At 55.6% G+C, this 17,026-nt stretch overlaps 1 protein-coding gene across 12 annotated transcripts in view; it reads left to right on the forward strand.

The window, feature by feature from the left end:
- The window catches only part of RALGPS1 (Ral GEF with PH domain and SH3 binding motif 1), a 269,898-nt gene that overhangs the window by 231,731 nt on the left and 21,141 nt on the right, over nucleotides 1–17,026 (forward strand). For 8 of the 12 annotated variants that reach the window (XM_032478473.1, XM_032478471.1, XM_032478472.1 and 5 more), the window contains 3 exons: nucleotides 9,893–10,019; nucleotides 11,294–11,451; nucleotides 13,731–13,782. In XM_032478473.1, the coding sequence (XP_032334364.1) occupies nucleotides 9,893–10,019; nucleotides 11,294–11,451; nucleotides 13,731–13,782 (337 nt within the window). The remainder of the gene's footprint in view (nucleotides 1–9,892; nucleotides 10,020–11,293; nucleotides 11,452–13,730; nucleotides 13,783–17,026) is intronic. The other 4 variants (XM_032478478.1, XM_032478479.1, XM_032478480.1 and 1 more) reach the window with 1 other exon arrangement.

Consider the following 17,026-nt stretch of genomic DNA (forward strand, 5'->3'; position numbering starts at 1 on the left):
GGCCTGGCTCCAGCACTTTCAAGCTGGGGACCTTGGACAACGGATTCCTCTGGGCCTCAGTTTTCTTGTTGGTGAAATGGGAATAAGAATAAATACCTCACGTGGGCTTACTTCACAGGGCTGAGGCTGTCCGGATGGAGGGACAGTGGATGCAGCCAACAGAGCACTAGACGGGGGGGTCAGAGAGCCCTCACCTCGGCTCCAACTCACCAGTCACCAGCCATGCCTGGTACTACGGTCACGTAACTAGCCACCCCAGAACCTCATGGCATAAAGTGACCTTTTTATGATATGTGTCAATTTTGTGGGTCAGCTATTTGGGCAGGGCACAGCTGGGGCAGCTTGTCTCTGTTCCACAGTATCTGGGGCCTTGGCTGGGAAAATGTGAAGGCCAAGAGGAACTTGATGCCGGAATCATCTGGACGTGCTTGGTGCTGGCTGTTAGCCGGGACAGAAGATGAACGTACGTGTGGCCTCCTGTGTGGCTGGGGCTTCCCCACTGCATGGCAGCCTCAGGGTCATCAAACTTCTGCGTGGCGTTGCTCCCCCAGAGCAGGTGTCCAAGAGCATCGCGGCATCTGTGTGGCCCACCTCGGAAGTCACATAGCCTCGCTTTTACCACACCCTGTAGGTCAGAGCAGTCACAAAGGCCGGCCCAGGTCCAAGGAGAGAGGAGGTAGACCCGACCCCTCCACAGGAGTGTCAGAGAACTTGTAGACATGCGTTAAAACCACCACATCAACTGGTTCGTGGTAGGGAAAGAGGTACAAAGTTAATAATAGCAATAATAATGATAATAGTAATGGCAGCTAACACATACTGAGTGTATATCCTCTGCCAGGCACTGTTCTGAGCCCTTCCCATGTGAGGTGGGGGGTGATCTCATCCCCATTCTGTAACTGGAGGTGCTGGGGGACATGGAGGAAGGGTCAAAGCCAATTGCTGAGCCCAGGGTCTGGACCGGTGGTCTCCTGTATCCAACACGTGGAAGAAGCAGGATGCCTGTGGGGGCCCCAGAGTGCGCTAGGCTCTGTCCCCATCATCCATGCAGTGCAAGAAGCCCCTGCCTCGGGTGACAACCTTGGTGCATCCATGACCTTCCTACAGACACTCTGAGTCACATGCTGTCCCAGAGTGGTCCTTAGAAGGCTGGTTCCATGTAAGCACAGAACCCCAGCCCTGATTGGGCATTAACTCTCCTTCCCTCACCCCCACGGGGGCCTCCAGCTGAGGCAGGAGAGCAGGGATTTCCCATTGGGCGGATGCAGATTTATTCCCATGGCTACTGCACAGCCCCTCATCCGTGCCCACCGCCAGCTTCTCGCTGCTTGGGTCCCCTCCAGCCCTCAGCTTCATGCCAGCTCTCCTCACAGGGGCCACTTTGGTCCATCGGAGGCCACACCTGTCCTGTCCTGATGGACCTGTGAGTGCAGCCAATCCCAGGGTGGCCACCACTGTCCACTGGCTGCAGCTGTATTAGCTCCAAGCCTGAGTGAGGCAGTGGGAGTCCCCTGGGTCTCCAGCTGCTGGGGGCATACAGCAAGTCCTCAGGTGGCCTGGAGACCCCCTTCTGTGGTTGCAGAGAAGCGAGCTCCCCGTAGGTGAGGGGCAGGTCAGGGGCGGGGACCCCATCTTTTATATTTTCAGGGCAGGGAGGGGCCTGGCATTTCACATCTGCTTTGTCCATGGAGTCTCCATCTCGGTCACCTGTTATGTCAAGATCAGGCAGAGAAGCCAAGACTCAAACTGCTGCCCGCTGTGGCCTGGGAATCTGGGCCTTCTGCCTCCGGGGAGAAAGTGTCTGGACCTCACCACACTTGAAGGGTGATTGGATCCCGTTTTTCAGAAAGAAGTGAACGGGGGCAAACTGAGTAATGTGTGAGGTGGAGGCTGGCTCACAGTAAGGACCCGTGAGAGCTGCACGTGTGAGAAACAGAGTGCGTGTGAACGTAGGAACCACCGGCTCCCAGGCTCCACCGTGAAACCTGGCCAGAGAAGGCTTTCAACACAAACAGATTTTCTGTACAGAGGGGCCCTCGGGGCCCGGAGTGCCGCAGGGCTCTGGCAGACCCAGAGAGGGCCCCGGTCTGGGAACAGGGCTCTCATCTGGCGCAGGAAAGAAATGGAGACACACAGAAGCCCCTTGGAGTCTGGTGAAGCAGACCGTGTGCACCAGACACTCAGGGCGGTGCTCTCGGCAGCTCCAGATGGTAGTTGTCATCCTCTTCTCCAGTGAGGAAGCGGAGGCTCAGAAGCCGAGGAGACTGGACCACTGGCTCCCAGCTCGGCCCCAGGCAGAGGCGGGACTGGAACGCAAGTCTTGTGACTCCAGATTGAGTCGTTTCCCTCCGACACAGCTGCCTCCCATTAATTTCCAATGTGAGAGACTTGGAATATACCCCCGTGAGCGGCAGCAGGGCTGCCAGGCTGCTTAAATCGGGCAGTGCTGACCCAGGGCAGGGCCCCTCGGATGCTGCTGGAAACCCATGGGAATGCAGCTCCCGATCCAGCCGTGTGTCCTCCTTGGTAGAGCCGGCTCCTCTCCGCACAGTCAGCCAGGGCTCTGACTGCTCGCCCAACCCTGCTCTGGGCACTGGGGACACAGCCCCTGCCCCCTAGAGCTGGTGTCCATGGGGGAGATGGACAGCCAGGAGGAAATCACACAAAATTCCTTAGCTTTAAATGGATGGGCACTGTGAGGGCACTGCATGTGACCGGGAGGTTGGGGTGGTCACCCTCTTTGTGAGAATTCAGGGACATGAATCTTTGGAGGGCGAGGCCCTGTATCTCCATGAAAGCCCTCGCTGTTGTCTACTTTAACCCCAAGGATGGGTGAAGACCTGCAGTTCTTTCCTCCCATTTGTCTCTTCTCCCAGGGGAAATATACAGGATGAACAGAAGGTCATTTCTGGGGCGTTTCAGGCTTGCCGGCTGTGGCCCATGTGGGTGGGCAGAGAGGACTTTGGCTTCTGGCAGCATCCAGGCACCAAGGCCGCAGGCTCAGCCCCTGCAGTTTGCTCACTCCAGAGACCTGGACCAGAGGAAAGGGGCCGCTGCTGTCTTCCAGCCCCAGAGATGTCTGCTACCTGCACAAGGCCGCCTCTGAGAGAAGGGCAAGGCAGCTGAGACCAGGGGCTGCTGAGGTCAGGGGAATAGTGCATCGCTTCCGAGCCGCCTTGCTTTAGAGTTACAAATGAATCACGAGGTCACCTTCCTCATGAATCTAAAATGATCATTTTCTCAAATATTAGTTCTGTTGACCCTGGTTATACACAAGTTTCCTCTTAGCCTGTCTCTTCTTCTCACCCTACAAACACTGATTGCCTGCCTTCTGTCCTGGGCCTTCCCTCTCCCCACTGAGCTCACAGCCCTGGCTTGTCTCACTGACTCCTGGGGCTTCCCACACCCCTGTGCTGACAAATCCTGCACCCCTGTCCCCAGCTGCATCTGTCTCCTGACCACCGCACCCATCTACCCAGTGGCCCGCAGACATTAGTCCCAAACTGAGCTTCTCATCCACCCCCCAAGTCTGCTCCCTCCTAAGGGAACAGCACCAGCCTCCACTGAGGGTTACCCCAAATCTCCCTCTGCCATTCCCAGCTTGTCCACCTCCTAGATGCCTCTGGATCACATCTCTTCTTCCCAGCCTGTGGTCTTGACCAGAAAGAGCTTTCTAGGGTGCAAATCTGAGCTTATTACCCCCTCTCCTAAAATTATCCACGCCTTCCCCTCATTAAACTCCAGCCCCTCACTCAGCCCTGCAGCCCCAGCCTGGCCCCCCTTACACACGTGCATGCATGCGCACGCACACACTCCCCACCCTCGGCACTTCAGCCAGGCTGGCTCTCTGCAGTTTCTCAAGTGGGTCCTGTGTCAGTCATCTTGGGAGCTTTGCACGTGCCGCTCCTTCTGCCTATGCAGCTGCCTCTCCTGGAATTCTTGCCCCAGTCGTGAGGTCAGACCCTCCAGGTCCTCTCTGACCTTCCTGTGTTCTCAGTGTACTCAAGGCTCTCTGCTCACCCCCAGCTTGCCTGGGCAAGCTCCTTAACCCTTCTGATTGCAGGTCCCACACTGTGACATTAAGATGCCAGCAGTGCTTGTGAGGCCGCATAACTGTAGAGCTTACGTAAGGTCCTACGTGCAAAACGTCTAGCACGGTACCTGGTACCTTGTAGACGCCTGACGAACGTGAGCTGTTACCATTACCACCTCGTCGTTGTCACAGTAGTTATCCGATTGGTAAGGTTATTGCTATTACCAGGTTTATTTTTTCTTGTCAAAGCTTGTGTCCTTCCTGGGTGTGATTATCTGGTTACTTGTCTCTGTCCTCACTTGACTGTAAACTCCGTGAAGGCAGAATGCCAGCTCTAACTCAGTGTGGCTGCCCGGCACCTGGCCCGGAGGCCGCTGCAGGCCTAGGAAACGTTTGTGCAGGAAGAAGGGAGGGCCCCTGTATCGTTTCCTCCCCTCGGGGAGGCTGCCAGGCCAGACCGCTGTCCCTGTTTTGCAGAGGTAGAATTCAGGCTCCGAGGCACAAGGTGACTCCCCCAAGGTCACTCAGCCTGCAGGAGGCAGATCCCAGTGGGACCCCGGCCTGTCTGCTTCTGGAGCCTGCGTTCTTTGCTGTCACCATTCATCGTCCTCAGTCCCGTCCGCTCCAGAGCCATTGTTAGAAGCCCTGTGCTCTTTTCTCTTCCAATCAATGAGCGGTCTGTTGGGCAGCATGTTGGTTTCTTGAGAGAAATGTAATGAAAACCAGACTTTTTTCAACATGATAGCTCATTCCCCAGTGACTGTCAGTTCTCATATGTTCCAATAAAACTGCTAAAGAAACAGCCACTTAAAGATTATTCATGGAAAAATTATGCTGAGGAAAAACAGAGCAATCCTCTGAGATAGTCAAGCCGCGTGGTCAGTTTTTCCAGCTGTCCGTGCCATATCGGGCCGGGCAGCGGGGGCCACTATCTGCTAAGCCAGGCCAGGGCCCCGGCCCATTATCACCACCCCCACCCCTGACCCAAGGACATGGAGAAACAAACTCGACAGCCGCCCAGCTTAGAAACCGTCCCAGAAGACACGTGTCCCTGGTACTGTCACATGGTGGCCCCCCCTCCAGGCCTGGTAGGGCAGGAACGTGAGGCTTCTCAGTAGCAGAGTGTCACTTACTGGCAGAGAGGCCACCCCCTCTGAGGTCCCGGCTGAATGGAAATTCTTCTGCTTTAGCCTCAAACCCAGGCTGTTGGTCCACAATGCAGGGATGGAAGTGGCTGAGACCCAGGGCACTCAGAGCAGCATCAGCTCTGACACTGGGCCCAGGGAGATCACAGCCTCTCTTGCTTGTGCCCCTCACCCTTCCGTCAGTGGGGTTGAGGGGCATCTGAGGCCAGGCATGCCTCCCGAGGCTGTCCAAAGCAGCAGGAAGAGGGGGGCGGATCCGGGAGTTGGCCTACAGGGAGAGTCAGGAGCCGAGCGGAAGAGACCAAGGGTGAAGCTTGGGAGAGCCGGAACTGGGGATCAGAGCCAGGATGCAGGAACCACATGGAGACAGGTGGGAAAGGGAGTGGATCAGGAGGCGGGGTAAGTTCCCAGAAGAGCCTTGGGTGTCCAGCTCTCACTGTACACAAGGCCAGTTACAGGAACAAACCCAGCACCCCTGCACCACACGACTTGTGCCTCTGAGCATCCCTTCACAACAGCGATCATAAAAGGATCAACCGCACAAGAGTCAGTGAACTCAGACGTGAGGTGTTTATACAAGCCTGGCACACAGTTGGTGCATAATAGATGTTAGTCTCCTTCACCTTCCCTTCTTCAAGAGTAGCAACTGGACCTTATCTGTCACGTGTTTCCTGCAGGAAGTGCCTCCTACCTATCAGATCACCTCCGACATGCTGCTTTTCCTCCTTCCTCAGGTTTCACTGGTGCCTGCCCTTTGAACTGCTAGAGCTCCTCCCCATCCCTGTGCCCCCATTTGCCACCACCAGGATAGTGGTGGACCCTTGGGTCCAAGTCCTGCATGTGGTGGATGTGTAAGCCCGGGCCCTCTTACCTGCAAAAAGGGCCTCCTAAGAGCCCCCACCTCCTGGATGGCAGCGCAGCACACAGCATGGCACCAGGCACCTGACATTCGGGTGTCACCACTGTTATTACTACAACAACACCGGTTCAGACCACGGAGGGAGGAGTGAGGCGATTTGACCTTTACAAAATACTTTCTGAACCCAGGGTAGGAGCCAGAGTGACTCAGGCAGGGAGACTGTAATCCCGTGTCCGTGCAGCTGATAAACAAGGCAAATTCCACCCTCTGCATGGATTCATTTATTGAGCAATACGTGCAAAACAGAAACAAAGCCGGATGGCTTCTGTGCTTGACTTTCTTCCCTGGAGCAACTACACAGGACATTTCCCCCAGGACAAAACTTGCCTTCATTCCAGTGTTTTGAGCAGAAGGTCTTTGCTGGGTACACAGCAGAATCACCCGAAGAGCAGAGCCCTGGACCCACCCGAGGCCAACAAAATCAGATCTTCTTTGATGGGCCTATGAAACTCTGTTTCTCACAGGCTCCCCAGATGCTTCTGATACATATATTCCTGGTTAGGAATGATAGCCTCAAAGAAGCTGCTGAAGGTGTGGATCCCCTCATGGGAAGATGCACACGTGCACAAAGCTGAGACACGCCCCTCACCAGGTTGGTGAGGGCCAGGCCGTGCCTCTCCGACTTCACTATTGTGGATTGGTCTGTCGGAGCCGCATTCTCGAGATGCCAGATGCAGGTTGGCTTTGAGACCTTAAGACAACTCCCTCCTCTGGATACCTGTAGATCCAGTTTATTCATTTTTTTCCTGTTCTGTAGAATTTGTTGAATGAATAGACCACAGCTCATTGGTCCATTTCCCTACTGAGGGGTATGTAGGTTGCTTCCACATTGAACATCCTTGTAAATGTGTCTCCTTTTGCATGAATGCAAGTGTGTCCTGAGGGCAGACATTCAAAATTAGAATCCTGGGGTCATGGTGATGCCATGAAGGCATGGTCTTCACCTTTACTCAGCATTGCTAATTGCTTTCCAAATATTTTACACTCGCATGAGCCTTGACCTGGCATTCCTGTGCCTCCGCATCCTAGCCAACGCTCGATATTGTCAGATTAATTATTGTTTTACAGTCTAATGAGGTGAACATGTATCTCATTTGTACTATAATTTGCATTCCCATTATTACCAGTGAGGTTAAGCATCTTTCCTTATAGATGTTGGTCATCAGAGTCATTTCCTTTTTTTGTGAATTTCCTGTTTGTTTCCTTTTCCCATTTTCTCATTGTGGCTTGTCTCTTTCTTACTGATTTTTGAAGTTCTCACTATATCTAAGCAGGAATTTTTTGTTGGTGATGTGGGTAACAGATAACTGGACAACAACTTGTTTTTTAAGGATGCTTTGCTGTCTTTTGTTTATTTGTTTTGGTGAAGAAATGTTTAATTTTAAATGTAATCAAATGTGTTCATTTTTTTCCCCTTTTGGGTTATTTTTTTAAACTCTTTTTTTTGGGGGGGGAGTGGATAGGTTTATTTATTATTTTTTTATGGAGGTACTAGGGATTGAACCCAGGACCTTACGCATGCTAAGCACGCATTCTACCACTATACCCTACCCCCTTCCTTTAGGATTTATGCCTTTTGTTTCTTTCCTTTCCCCAAGGTCATAAGGATTGTCTCTTTGTTTTCCCCCAATAGTTTTGCATTTTTGCTTTTCATATTTGTGGCATTTATAACTTGTATAATATGAGGTAGGAGGACTCTAATATCATCTTTTTCCACGTGGAACCCAGTGGTTCTAGCTCCGTGTACTGAAAAGACCCTCCCTCCCCACTTGCATGACCACCACCATCATGAAGCAAGTCCAGGCTCTCTCTTCTGTTTCACTGGACAGTTTCTCTACCCATGCCCGAACACCAGACTGTCTGAATTACTATCGTTCTGTGTTTTATTCTGATATCTAGTAGGTCAAGTCCTGTACTAGTCTTTGTAAGAATTGTCTTGGTTACTTTGTGCCTGTATTCTTCCATCAGGGTTTTAAGATCAGCTGAAATGCCCAGGTATGGCAGGGTTTGAACACCATGCCACTGACAGTTGCAAGCAAGGCAGTGACGTGGCCAGTTCTTTGTTTATCAAACACGTGTGAATCTGTATAGTGGTTGGATTTGAGATAATTGGACTGGTGGGGACCCAAACCAGTCAGTGACAAGAGCGATGGGCAGGGAGAGTGTGTACAAAATCTAGGGGCCTTGGCGATTGTGTATGGCAAGTGAGAAAAGGCAGGTCACAGTCTGGGAGTAGCCAAGATGACCTCACCTTCCTGGCCAGGTGACTGAATGGCCAGCAGTGCCTCCAGCCAAGGCTGGAAATACAAGAGGAGGTTCCAGGTTCAACCATGGCTGAACAGTGACCTTAGGAAAGTTCAGATGGAGGTATCATGGCAACAGATGGATATGTAGGTCTCAGGCTCAGAAAAAGAGGATGGCAGTAAAGACTTGAAAGTCAAAAGTCATCAGCCTATCTGTCTATTGAGTTAAAATCAAATCAAAACCAGGAGCCGAAGAGGAAGGCCTGTGTAGACAACACCAACCTGAGGCTGTTGGAGGATGAGGGGCCCATGGGGGAGGCTCTCTGTTCCCCAGGCCTGGCAGGGAGGCTAGTGTGCATGGAGATGCATGTGGTGATTGCAAGTCTGGACTGAGGGAGCTCAAACCTGACAAGCAGTAGAGGGTGGCATCATTCGGAAGGGAGGGCATCTGTGAGTTGTGCAGGGGGCTTTTGATCTGCAGTATCTTGTCATGGAGGATCTGACATGCTGGGTGGACTTCAGGCCTCCCAGGCCCTCCAGGAAAGTTCCCCAGCATGGCCAGCCAGCAGCCCCTTGGTTTGCCATGTTTGATGTGCTCTGCAGGAAGTGGCTGAGCCCCTCCAGGGAACCCCTGACCCCTGCTTCCGGTGTCTGGCCCAGGTAGCGAAGGCTAGGCCAGCATCTGGGGTCACCTCCCTTAAAGGCCTCCCTTTGCAAGCCATAGAAACCAAAGAGCACAACAGTGATCAGGACCACACCTCTCAAAATATAGCTGTGGGTGTGACCAGCACAAAGGATTCTGCCTCAGTGTCTGCACATGCTGCTCAGTGGGGTGTGTGGCCCCAAACCCCTGGCTCTGATGACCTCCCATTGGCCCTATGACTGGGGCAGAGGAGGACATGGTAATACTATCATAATACAACCAGAGTGAGTACTAACTGCGAAACTCTGCGTACATTACCTCATGACCTCTCCCAACCACCTGCAAGGTGAGTGAACTATTCTCACCTTCCAGATGAGGAAACTGAGGCTCAGGGAGTAAGTAACCCACCCAGGGCAGTAACTGACAGGCCTGGGTCTGAACCCCTGCCTTCCTGGAACTTAGAAATCCATTGCTTCCCTAGTCAGCTCTCCACGCCCCTTGTCGTTGGATGTGTGGTGAGAACAGAAAGTGGCCAGGGAAGGGCACAGGGGTCAGGGCACTGGACCTGGACTCACTGTGAAGTCTTGACTTGCCTCAGATAAGTCCCACCACGGGAAACGAGCCCAGGCCACCCATCCCCGTGTCCACCCCCCACGTCCATCCTCAGCCGTCTCCTCTGTATTAGCCACCAGGCTGCCAGGGCAGGGGTGCCATGCACAGTGGGACACCCTGACAGCTGGGTGTCAGCCTGGAAGCTGGGAGTGAGAGATCAGTGTCTGATGAGTAGAAAGCCTCGGGGCTTGTGTGAACCTCTGACAGCTGGCCAGGTGCCTTCCCGCAAACCTGGGCCCCCCTCCTCTGAGCCTCCACGGCCCTCGCCATCGCTCTGTCTCTCTGCTCTGTTCACAGGCCCCTCTGCTGGCTCCAGTTCTGCGAGGTTCAGCCGGCGGCCCACCTGTCCTGACGCCTCTGTTGCTGGCAGCCTCCCCACGCCCCCAGTCCCGAGACACAGGAAGAGCCACAGCCTGGGCAACAAGTGGGTGACTGAGCGAGCCCCCGGGCTGTAAACCGGGCTGAACGTGGGGCGTGGGCTAAAGGGCTACTGGGGATGCTTGCCCACCGGGGCCCTCCCCAGCCCCGGCTGGGGTTTGCCGGCCGGTGCCCTCAGCATCCCAGGCTGGCGCCCTCTCCTCAGGCTGGCACGGGCTCAGGAAGGGTGTGTTGTGCTGTGTTATGGTGACGGGTTTCACTGGCTCAGCTGCCGATGGAGGAATCGTGCAGGGAAGGGCACGGAAACACTAGTGGGATTCCAGAAAGTTTGCCCCAGCTCGGTTAGTGCCTCCCTCGTGGAAAACCCCAGAGTCCAGTGGACACCATGACTGTCATCCAGGGAGCACGAGTGTCTCGTGGTGCCTGCATGTTGGGGCTCAGGGTCTCTGCTGGCTGATTGCTGCAGAAAGCCTGCAGAGCAGCTAACCTGCAGCCAGTTATCCAGCCCTGCAGGGCTGACAGCCAGGGGACACACGTCCTCAGCCTGGCTGGGGGCCGCCATGCCCATGACCCCAGGGTGCTGGGCACAGGATCCTGAACAGTTGGGTCCCTTGCTCCCTCCCTCTGTTCCTTCCTACCTTCCTTCCTTCTTCCCATCTTCCCTCCTTCCTACCTCCCATCCTTCCTTCCTTCCTTCCTTCCACCGCTAAGACACAAGCCTCCACTGGCCCAGGCTAGCCCTGGAGTCACTCACCGGCTGGAGGAGAAAATGGTTGTTCCAAGTGTTCAGGGCTTAACCTGGCTAGATCCTCTGCCTGTCAAACATCATCTCACTGAGCCCTTGCAGGCCTCCAAGGTAGGTGCTACATGTTATACACGTTGTAAAAATGAGTCCAGTGAGGGTCAGCAGGTGAAGTACCTTGCAGTGGTGAGTAAGTCTGGAGCAAGGATTTGGAGCAGGTGTGTGGCTCCAGAACCAGACGTGCTGACCTCAGGGTCATGCTGCCTCTTACCTTGTGTGGCCCCATCGCTCACAAGCACCATCTGCTCATGTGAGCCTCCTGGTCATCCTGGGAGACAGACAGGACACATATTGTTAGTCCCCATTTGACGGATGGAGAAACTGAGGCTCGGAAACAGGATGTGACTTGCCCAAGGTCACCCCGGGAGATAGAGCAGAGCCTGGACTTGGACCATGGTTCTGGGTGGAGGTCTTTCTCGTGCAGCTGCACCATCTGCTCAGGACCCCAGGGCAGGTGTAACCACTGTTAACTCCATAGATAAGGAGCTTTGCCTTCTTTCTTCCTTTCCATTTTCCAGTATGATGTGTCAGTTGAGTGTAGTTGAGAGTAAAAGTGCGACATTCCCATCGGAGAAAGCGAGGCACCTGCTGGACGACAGCGTCCTAGAGTCCCGCAGCCCCCGCAGGGGCCTCGCCCTCACCTCCTCCTCTGCTGTCACCAATGGACTCTCCTTCGGTAAGCGTCTCTGGCCTACACATGACAGCGGGTGGGCCACGGCCCGGCGTGTGTCTGTGTCTGTCTGTCACTGTGCAGTGTCCAGTGGCCCCTCACCCCCTGCAGAGAGGGCTCCCCGCGGGCGTCACCAGAGTCAGGGAAGCCTTTGCTTCCTGGCCTCCGGGGCTTAACCAAGTCCCTGGGTTTATCCTCATCCTGCTGGTGGCCCCAGGAGTGGCAGGCAGGTGGAAAGAGCAGGTGCCTGAGACCCGTCGTCACCAGCCGGCAACTGCCAAAGCCCGGCTGCTGTCCCGTGAGGCTCTGTCCCCTGGGCAGCCACAGGCCCCAGCATGCAGGGCAGAGGAGGAAGTGCTGCCGGGGACAGCAGCTGGGTGGCCACCGGGTACTCACTTGTCACTCGCCTTCACGCTGAGAAGCCAGAGTGAGGGAGAATGAAAAATTGATCTTCTGGGATGAAATTGCATGTCTGAACTTCAGCCAGAAGTGGCGCTGAAGTCAGTGGACAGACAGGAGCTGATCCGGGATGGGGAGGCGGGGAGTCAGAGCTAAGGACAGCATGGAACTCCTCCTGCAGGTCCAACCCCTGCAGTGCCCAGGTCCCCTGACCAGGTCACTCGGGTCATTACTGCCATCAGACAAGTGTACTCTCTGCTGGCCATGTCCTTTCAGTGTGCCTGTGCTTCCGTAGTCTGTATGTCTGTGTGTCTGTCTGCTTCCCTTAACAGGGAGCACTCCCACGGCTGGTAGCAAGTTAGTTGCCAGGCTGGGGGTTTGATCTGGTGAGGCCTGCAGGCTGGAGGGCCCATGAGCACGGGGAGGAATGGGTGGTGTGGACAGGAAAGTCGGGCAGGAATCTCATGTCCCATGTCCCCATGAAATGAAGCCAGCTTCTGAGGCAGTATCTCTGCAGGGGGCAGCGGTCTCCCACTCCCTGGAAAGTCTGTGACAAGCAAGACCCATGTCTACTTTCTGACCAGGAAAGAGGTCATCCTGCTTGGACACAGTCAAGGGTTGACACCAGCTGAGGACAGCGTAGCCTACTGTGCCTTGCAGAAGAGTTCAGGGTCAATGTGTTGGGGAAAGGCTGGGTTAAACCAGGCATCCAGATCTCTTCTCAGAGGCTTTAATGTGCTGATGGGCTGTAAGGGTCTCCAAGAAGCCTGCAGAGTCTGCAGGTTCCCGCATTTTCTGTGCATGGAAGCTTTTCCCTTTGAGAGTCCTGCGGGATGGGGTTCTGAGGAACCAGTCTGGGAAATGCCGGCCTGAGAGCATTCAGCTGGGCAGCAGAACCGCTGTTTTACATCCAGGAAACTTTCTGAGCTGTGTCTGAGCCCAGGCCTAGCTATTCCTGAGACAGAAAACTGAGTCAGATGCAAGGCTGTCCGGTATCCAGGCGGGAGATCACCAGACAGTTTGGTTCTCAGCTCCTCTCCTTGGGAAACTCTGATATTTTTCTGTTTGGAGCTGAAAGCCTGGGGGCACGTTGCCGTGTGTGCATGTGCCCTGTTTGGAGCTGAACTAGTCTCCTCCGTCCTGTAACTCTCAAGGGGCCTGAGATCTCCTGCTCCTCCTCCTTCCTGTCCAGCTGCCCGGCCATGGTGCCAGCAGGCAGCCCAGGCAAAGAGTGTGGAACGCAGGCACCTCCAAGGACGATCTCTCTGCTGTCCTTGTGGCCAGAGCTGGGCCTTGGAGAGCCCTGTGAAGCAAGGAGTCCCAGTCAGCCCCAGGGGTGCAGGCCTTGAGGGTGTGGGGAGCGGAGTGAGCCCCTCTGTGTGCACACTGGCAGGGATCTGAAGGGGCCCTCCCCCGGCGGCTCTGTCTAGTGCTAGGCCGCTGCTCTGTGACCAGCATCTAGTCAAGGCCTGACCTTTGGAGGAAGGCTCGTTTGGCCCCTGTCCTCACCAGGTGTGGCTTGATCGAGCAGTGGTGTCGCTTAGGCCAGAAGGAAGGCAGTGGTGGAGCCAGGCCAGGCCAAGCCAGAGGCCTAAGGACCCAGACCCCAGAGGACAGGCGAGCAGGCAGCTGCAGCCTTCAGGGAGCAGAGGAAGGGAGTGGAGGACCCACCTGGGAGCAGCGGGACGGGATGGGCAGAGTCAGGAACAGCAGCAGCAAAGCAAATACCCAAGGCACACTGATGCCCATGGGGTCAGGAAGCTGTTTCTCCAGCATGTCTGTGGAGCTCGGGGCCCGGGCCTGGTTACCCAGGAGAACAGGTCGCCCTGGGGTTGGCCCCTCTTCTGTGAGGCCACCGTGCTTATTGATCTGTGTTCCTTTTCCAGGCAGTAGTGAGAGCTCAGAGTTTAGTGAAGAGATGTCTTCAGGGCTGGAAAGGTGAGTGTGGCCTCAGCTCGGCCTCCCTCCCAGGGGAGTCACTCAGGGCCCGAGGGAGCTGGAGACCAGCCCCAACCCATCTCACCCCCAACCCCTGTACCCCGCCTGTTAAGGCTGCCCTGTAGCTCCAGGGGCAGGGCCGACTAGGAGGGGAGGCAGCAGAGCAGGATGGGTGTGGGGTAGGGGTCCCAGCCCCCTGCTCTGAGCAGCCCCACTCATCTTCTGGTCCAGAACTAGCCCAGGAGCCGGAGGCCCACGCCTCTTCCTCAGGCTGAGCCCCTAAGGAGATCTGGGTGCAGATTTGGTCTGAAATGTGGGCTCCTGAAACCAGAAGCTTGAGGACGGGCATGTGGCTCCGCCTGGTGGGGTCTGAGAGCGTTGCACCCCAGCCGCCTCAGGCCCTGGGCCAACACCCGCCCTGCTGGGCACTGGTGAGGGCCAGAGGCACCCCTGGCCCAGGGATTCCTCCTTGCGATAAGCCCGCCTGGCCTCCCACCCCAAAATTCATCCCCTCGCACCTCCTCCACATGCTGGCCCTTTCTGAGCACCAGGCCCCTGGGGGGCTCTGGGGAGACAGGGACTCTGTGAACCGGGAGCTCCCACAGCCATGGCGCTGCCGCCGAAGGTGAAGGGCTTTGTGGTGACTCAAGTTCTGAGGGGAGGCAGGTTGCACCATCCTTCAGAGTAGCCCCTACACTAGTGTGCAGGGGCCCTTGTGCACACTCACGGCTATACACACTCTCACATGGACACATACACACTGTCCCCACGTGTACGTGTTCACTACTCATACACACGTACACTCAGGTATTCTCCCACAATTCGGGTGTACACACACCCATGTACATTCACACATACGCACACCTCATACATACATGTGTGTGCGCACGTGCACACACACACACACACACACACACACCCTCCTCTGGTACTGAAGCCTCCCATCTCCTCAGTCCCCACAGTCGTAAATGGCCAGAGAGGAGTCAGTCCTCACAGGGCAGGCGGACATAATATACTGACAAATGATCTTTGTTGAGCATTCCCCGTGTGCCAGGCCGTCTCAGTCTCACCCAGTCGTCAGGCTCTCCTCCGTAGTAGTTACTCATGAAACATCCCCGATTTATACATGTGGACAGCAAGGTGTGCCCTGCTTCATGCTCCCCTGGTGGGCAGAGCTGACCCTCATCACATCCTCCTGACCACCCAGCCTTCCTTGTCACCACCATGCTCAGGCCTCATCCACAGCCTCTGTGATAGCTGTGGGGACTGGCCCACGTCCATCAGCCAGTCTGTCTGTCCTTGTGAAACCCCAGGTGGGGCCCGGAGAAGGGGAGGGACAACGCCCTGAGCCCTCAGAGCTCCTCCCTCTGTCCTGCTCTGGGTGTCCCAGAGGGACGTTGGTCTCCTCTCATTTGGGGGTGCAGGCCGGTGGCCCCGCTGCCCTCCCTCTGCCCATGCCAGCAGTGGGTGTGAGCCAGACAGGCCCCAGGCAGACTCCGGATCTAATGAGCCAAAGTTTGACTTTTCTCAGCGCCGGCCAGGGGAGTCCTGGGGCGACCCTGAGGAAGGTGGCTTATGGGCAGCCTGGTGTCTCCCCAGTCACAGGGAGCACTCAGTGGGAACGCAGGCACGGTGCCAAGATCCTGAATGTCAACCAGACTTGAACCTCCTCATTAGCTCATTCATTCCTTCATTCATTCATTCACTCATTCATTCAAAGCTGTTAAGTGACTGCTCCCTGCCAGACACCACGCTAGTCACTGAGGGTAGAGGGTAGCAGATACAGTTCCTGTTAAGCACCTGTGACTGAGATTGGAGCTATAGGAAGGAAGATGGTGAGAGAATTCCTGCCTCAGGGAGACGGTACCGCACTCCATTCAGGGGGAACACTGAAGGCTGTAGCATTTCTCTTTTCTCTCTTTCAGTTAGAATTTGGCATTCGATTTACTGTCTGAATGTCTGTAATAGATGTTTTAGGGGTGGGATCTCTTGCAAGCACTGGCCTCACAGACAGCTCACCTGCGTGGATGCCCGGCCCTGCCTCCATTAGCCTTCAGAGCGGCCCCACAGGGAGAATTCCTGTTTCTCGTTTTCTTGGGACCTCACTCCTGGTCCAGCACCTCCTTGCTGAGGGGAGCAGGAGACCACCTGCTTTGGAAGATGCCAGTGGGGCTAGGATGTCCCCTCCAGTCCCTTCTGAGACCCAAGGCGGTCCTGACAATCCTGACGCAGCTGCCCCTTGGCCTCCAGCTCCTGTGGCCCAGCCTGCAGTCTCCATTTCCAGCTCCTCATGTCCACCAGAAAGAATCCACTCCCTCAAAAGCATGTGAGCATTCTAGACTCTCTGAAGACCCCATGGAGAGGACTTACTTCACGCACTTTGAAATCTTTGTAAAATGTTGCTCTTTTCTCTCACAGTTCAGTGACCACAGTTCACATTGCCACCTGGGCCTCCCTCGTTCCTGAGCTTTGCCCACCCAGTGTCCAGGCCCACTGGGTCTGTCCTCCACCCCCGGCCTCCCCCAGGTCACATCGCTGCTGCTTATTAAAAAGGGGCAGATTCCCTTTTCCCCAGAAGCCAGGGCCTCACCCTGCCTGGGCCCAGAGGCCAGCGGCTGCCCCCAAATAGCCTCCAAAGTACTTTTTAGCCCAACAGAGCCTCCCCTCTCGGACCCTGCCAGCTGTCCCTGGCAGACGCTGTAAGAACGCAGAGGGTGCATCTTTACCCCTGCCTGGGCAGAAAATGGCCTCGGAACTAGAGGCAAGTGCAGGAAAGGGCTGGGCTTCACCCGCAGGAATGAGGTCCCGGCTTCTCCAGCCCCCAGAGGCCAGGCTAGGTTGGGAGGCAGCACTTTGCCCCACAGCCCTGAAGTTTATGGGCCATAACCTTCAACTGACTTTCCTACCAGCCCTCTGGCCCTGGTGACAGTCTTGGCCTCGGCCAGGAAGAGAAACAGAGCCAGATACCAGCATGCAGGGCAGGGAGGCCCCGAGCCAGTGACCCCCACCCCCAGCACACACCCCTCTGTTAGTCTGAGGGCACACCTTAGCCTTTATGACACTGGGAACAGGCGGGCAGGAGGGTTCTCACTGTCCAGCCAAGGGTGGGATCATTTGGCCCGGTCTTGCAAGTTTGTCTTCCCCTAGTTCAACCGCATGAACGGACATTTCAGCTCTGTGGCCAAAAGGCATCCTTGGGTGGCAACCAGAGCCCAGGCTGTGCCCAGGGCTTGCCTGAAGTGTC

Source organism: Camelus ferus, chromosome 4 (genome assembly GCF_009834535.1).
Source record: "Camelus ferus isolate YT-003-E chromosome 4, BCGSAC_Cfer_1.0, whole genome shotgun sequence".
Taxonomy (NCBI): Eukaryota; Metazoa; Chordata; class Mammalia; order Artiodactyla; family Camelidae; genus Camelus; species Camelus ferus.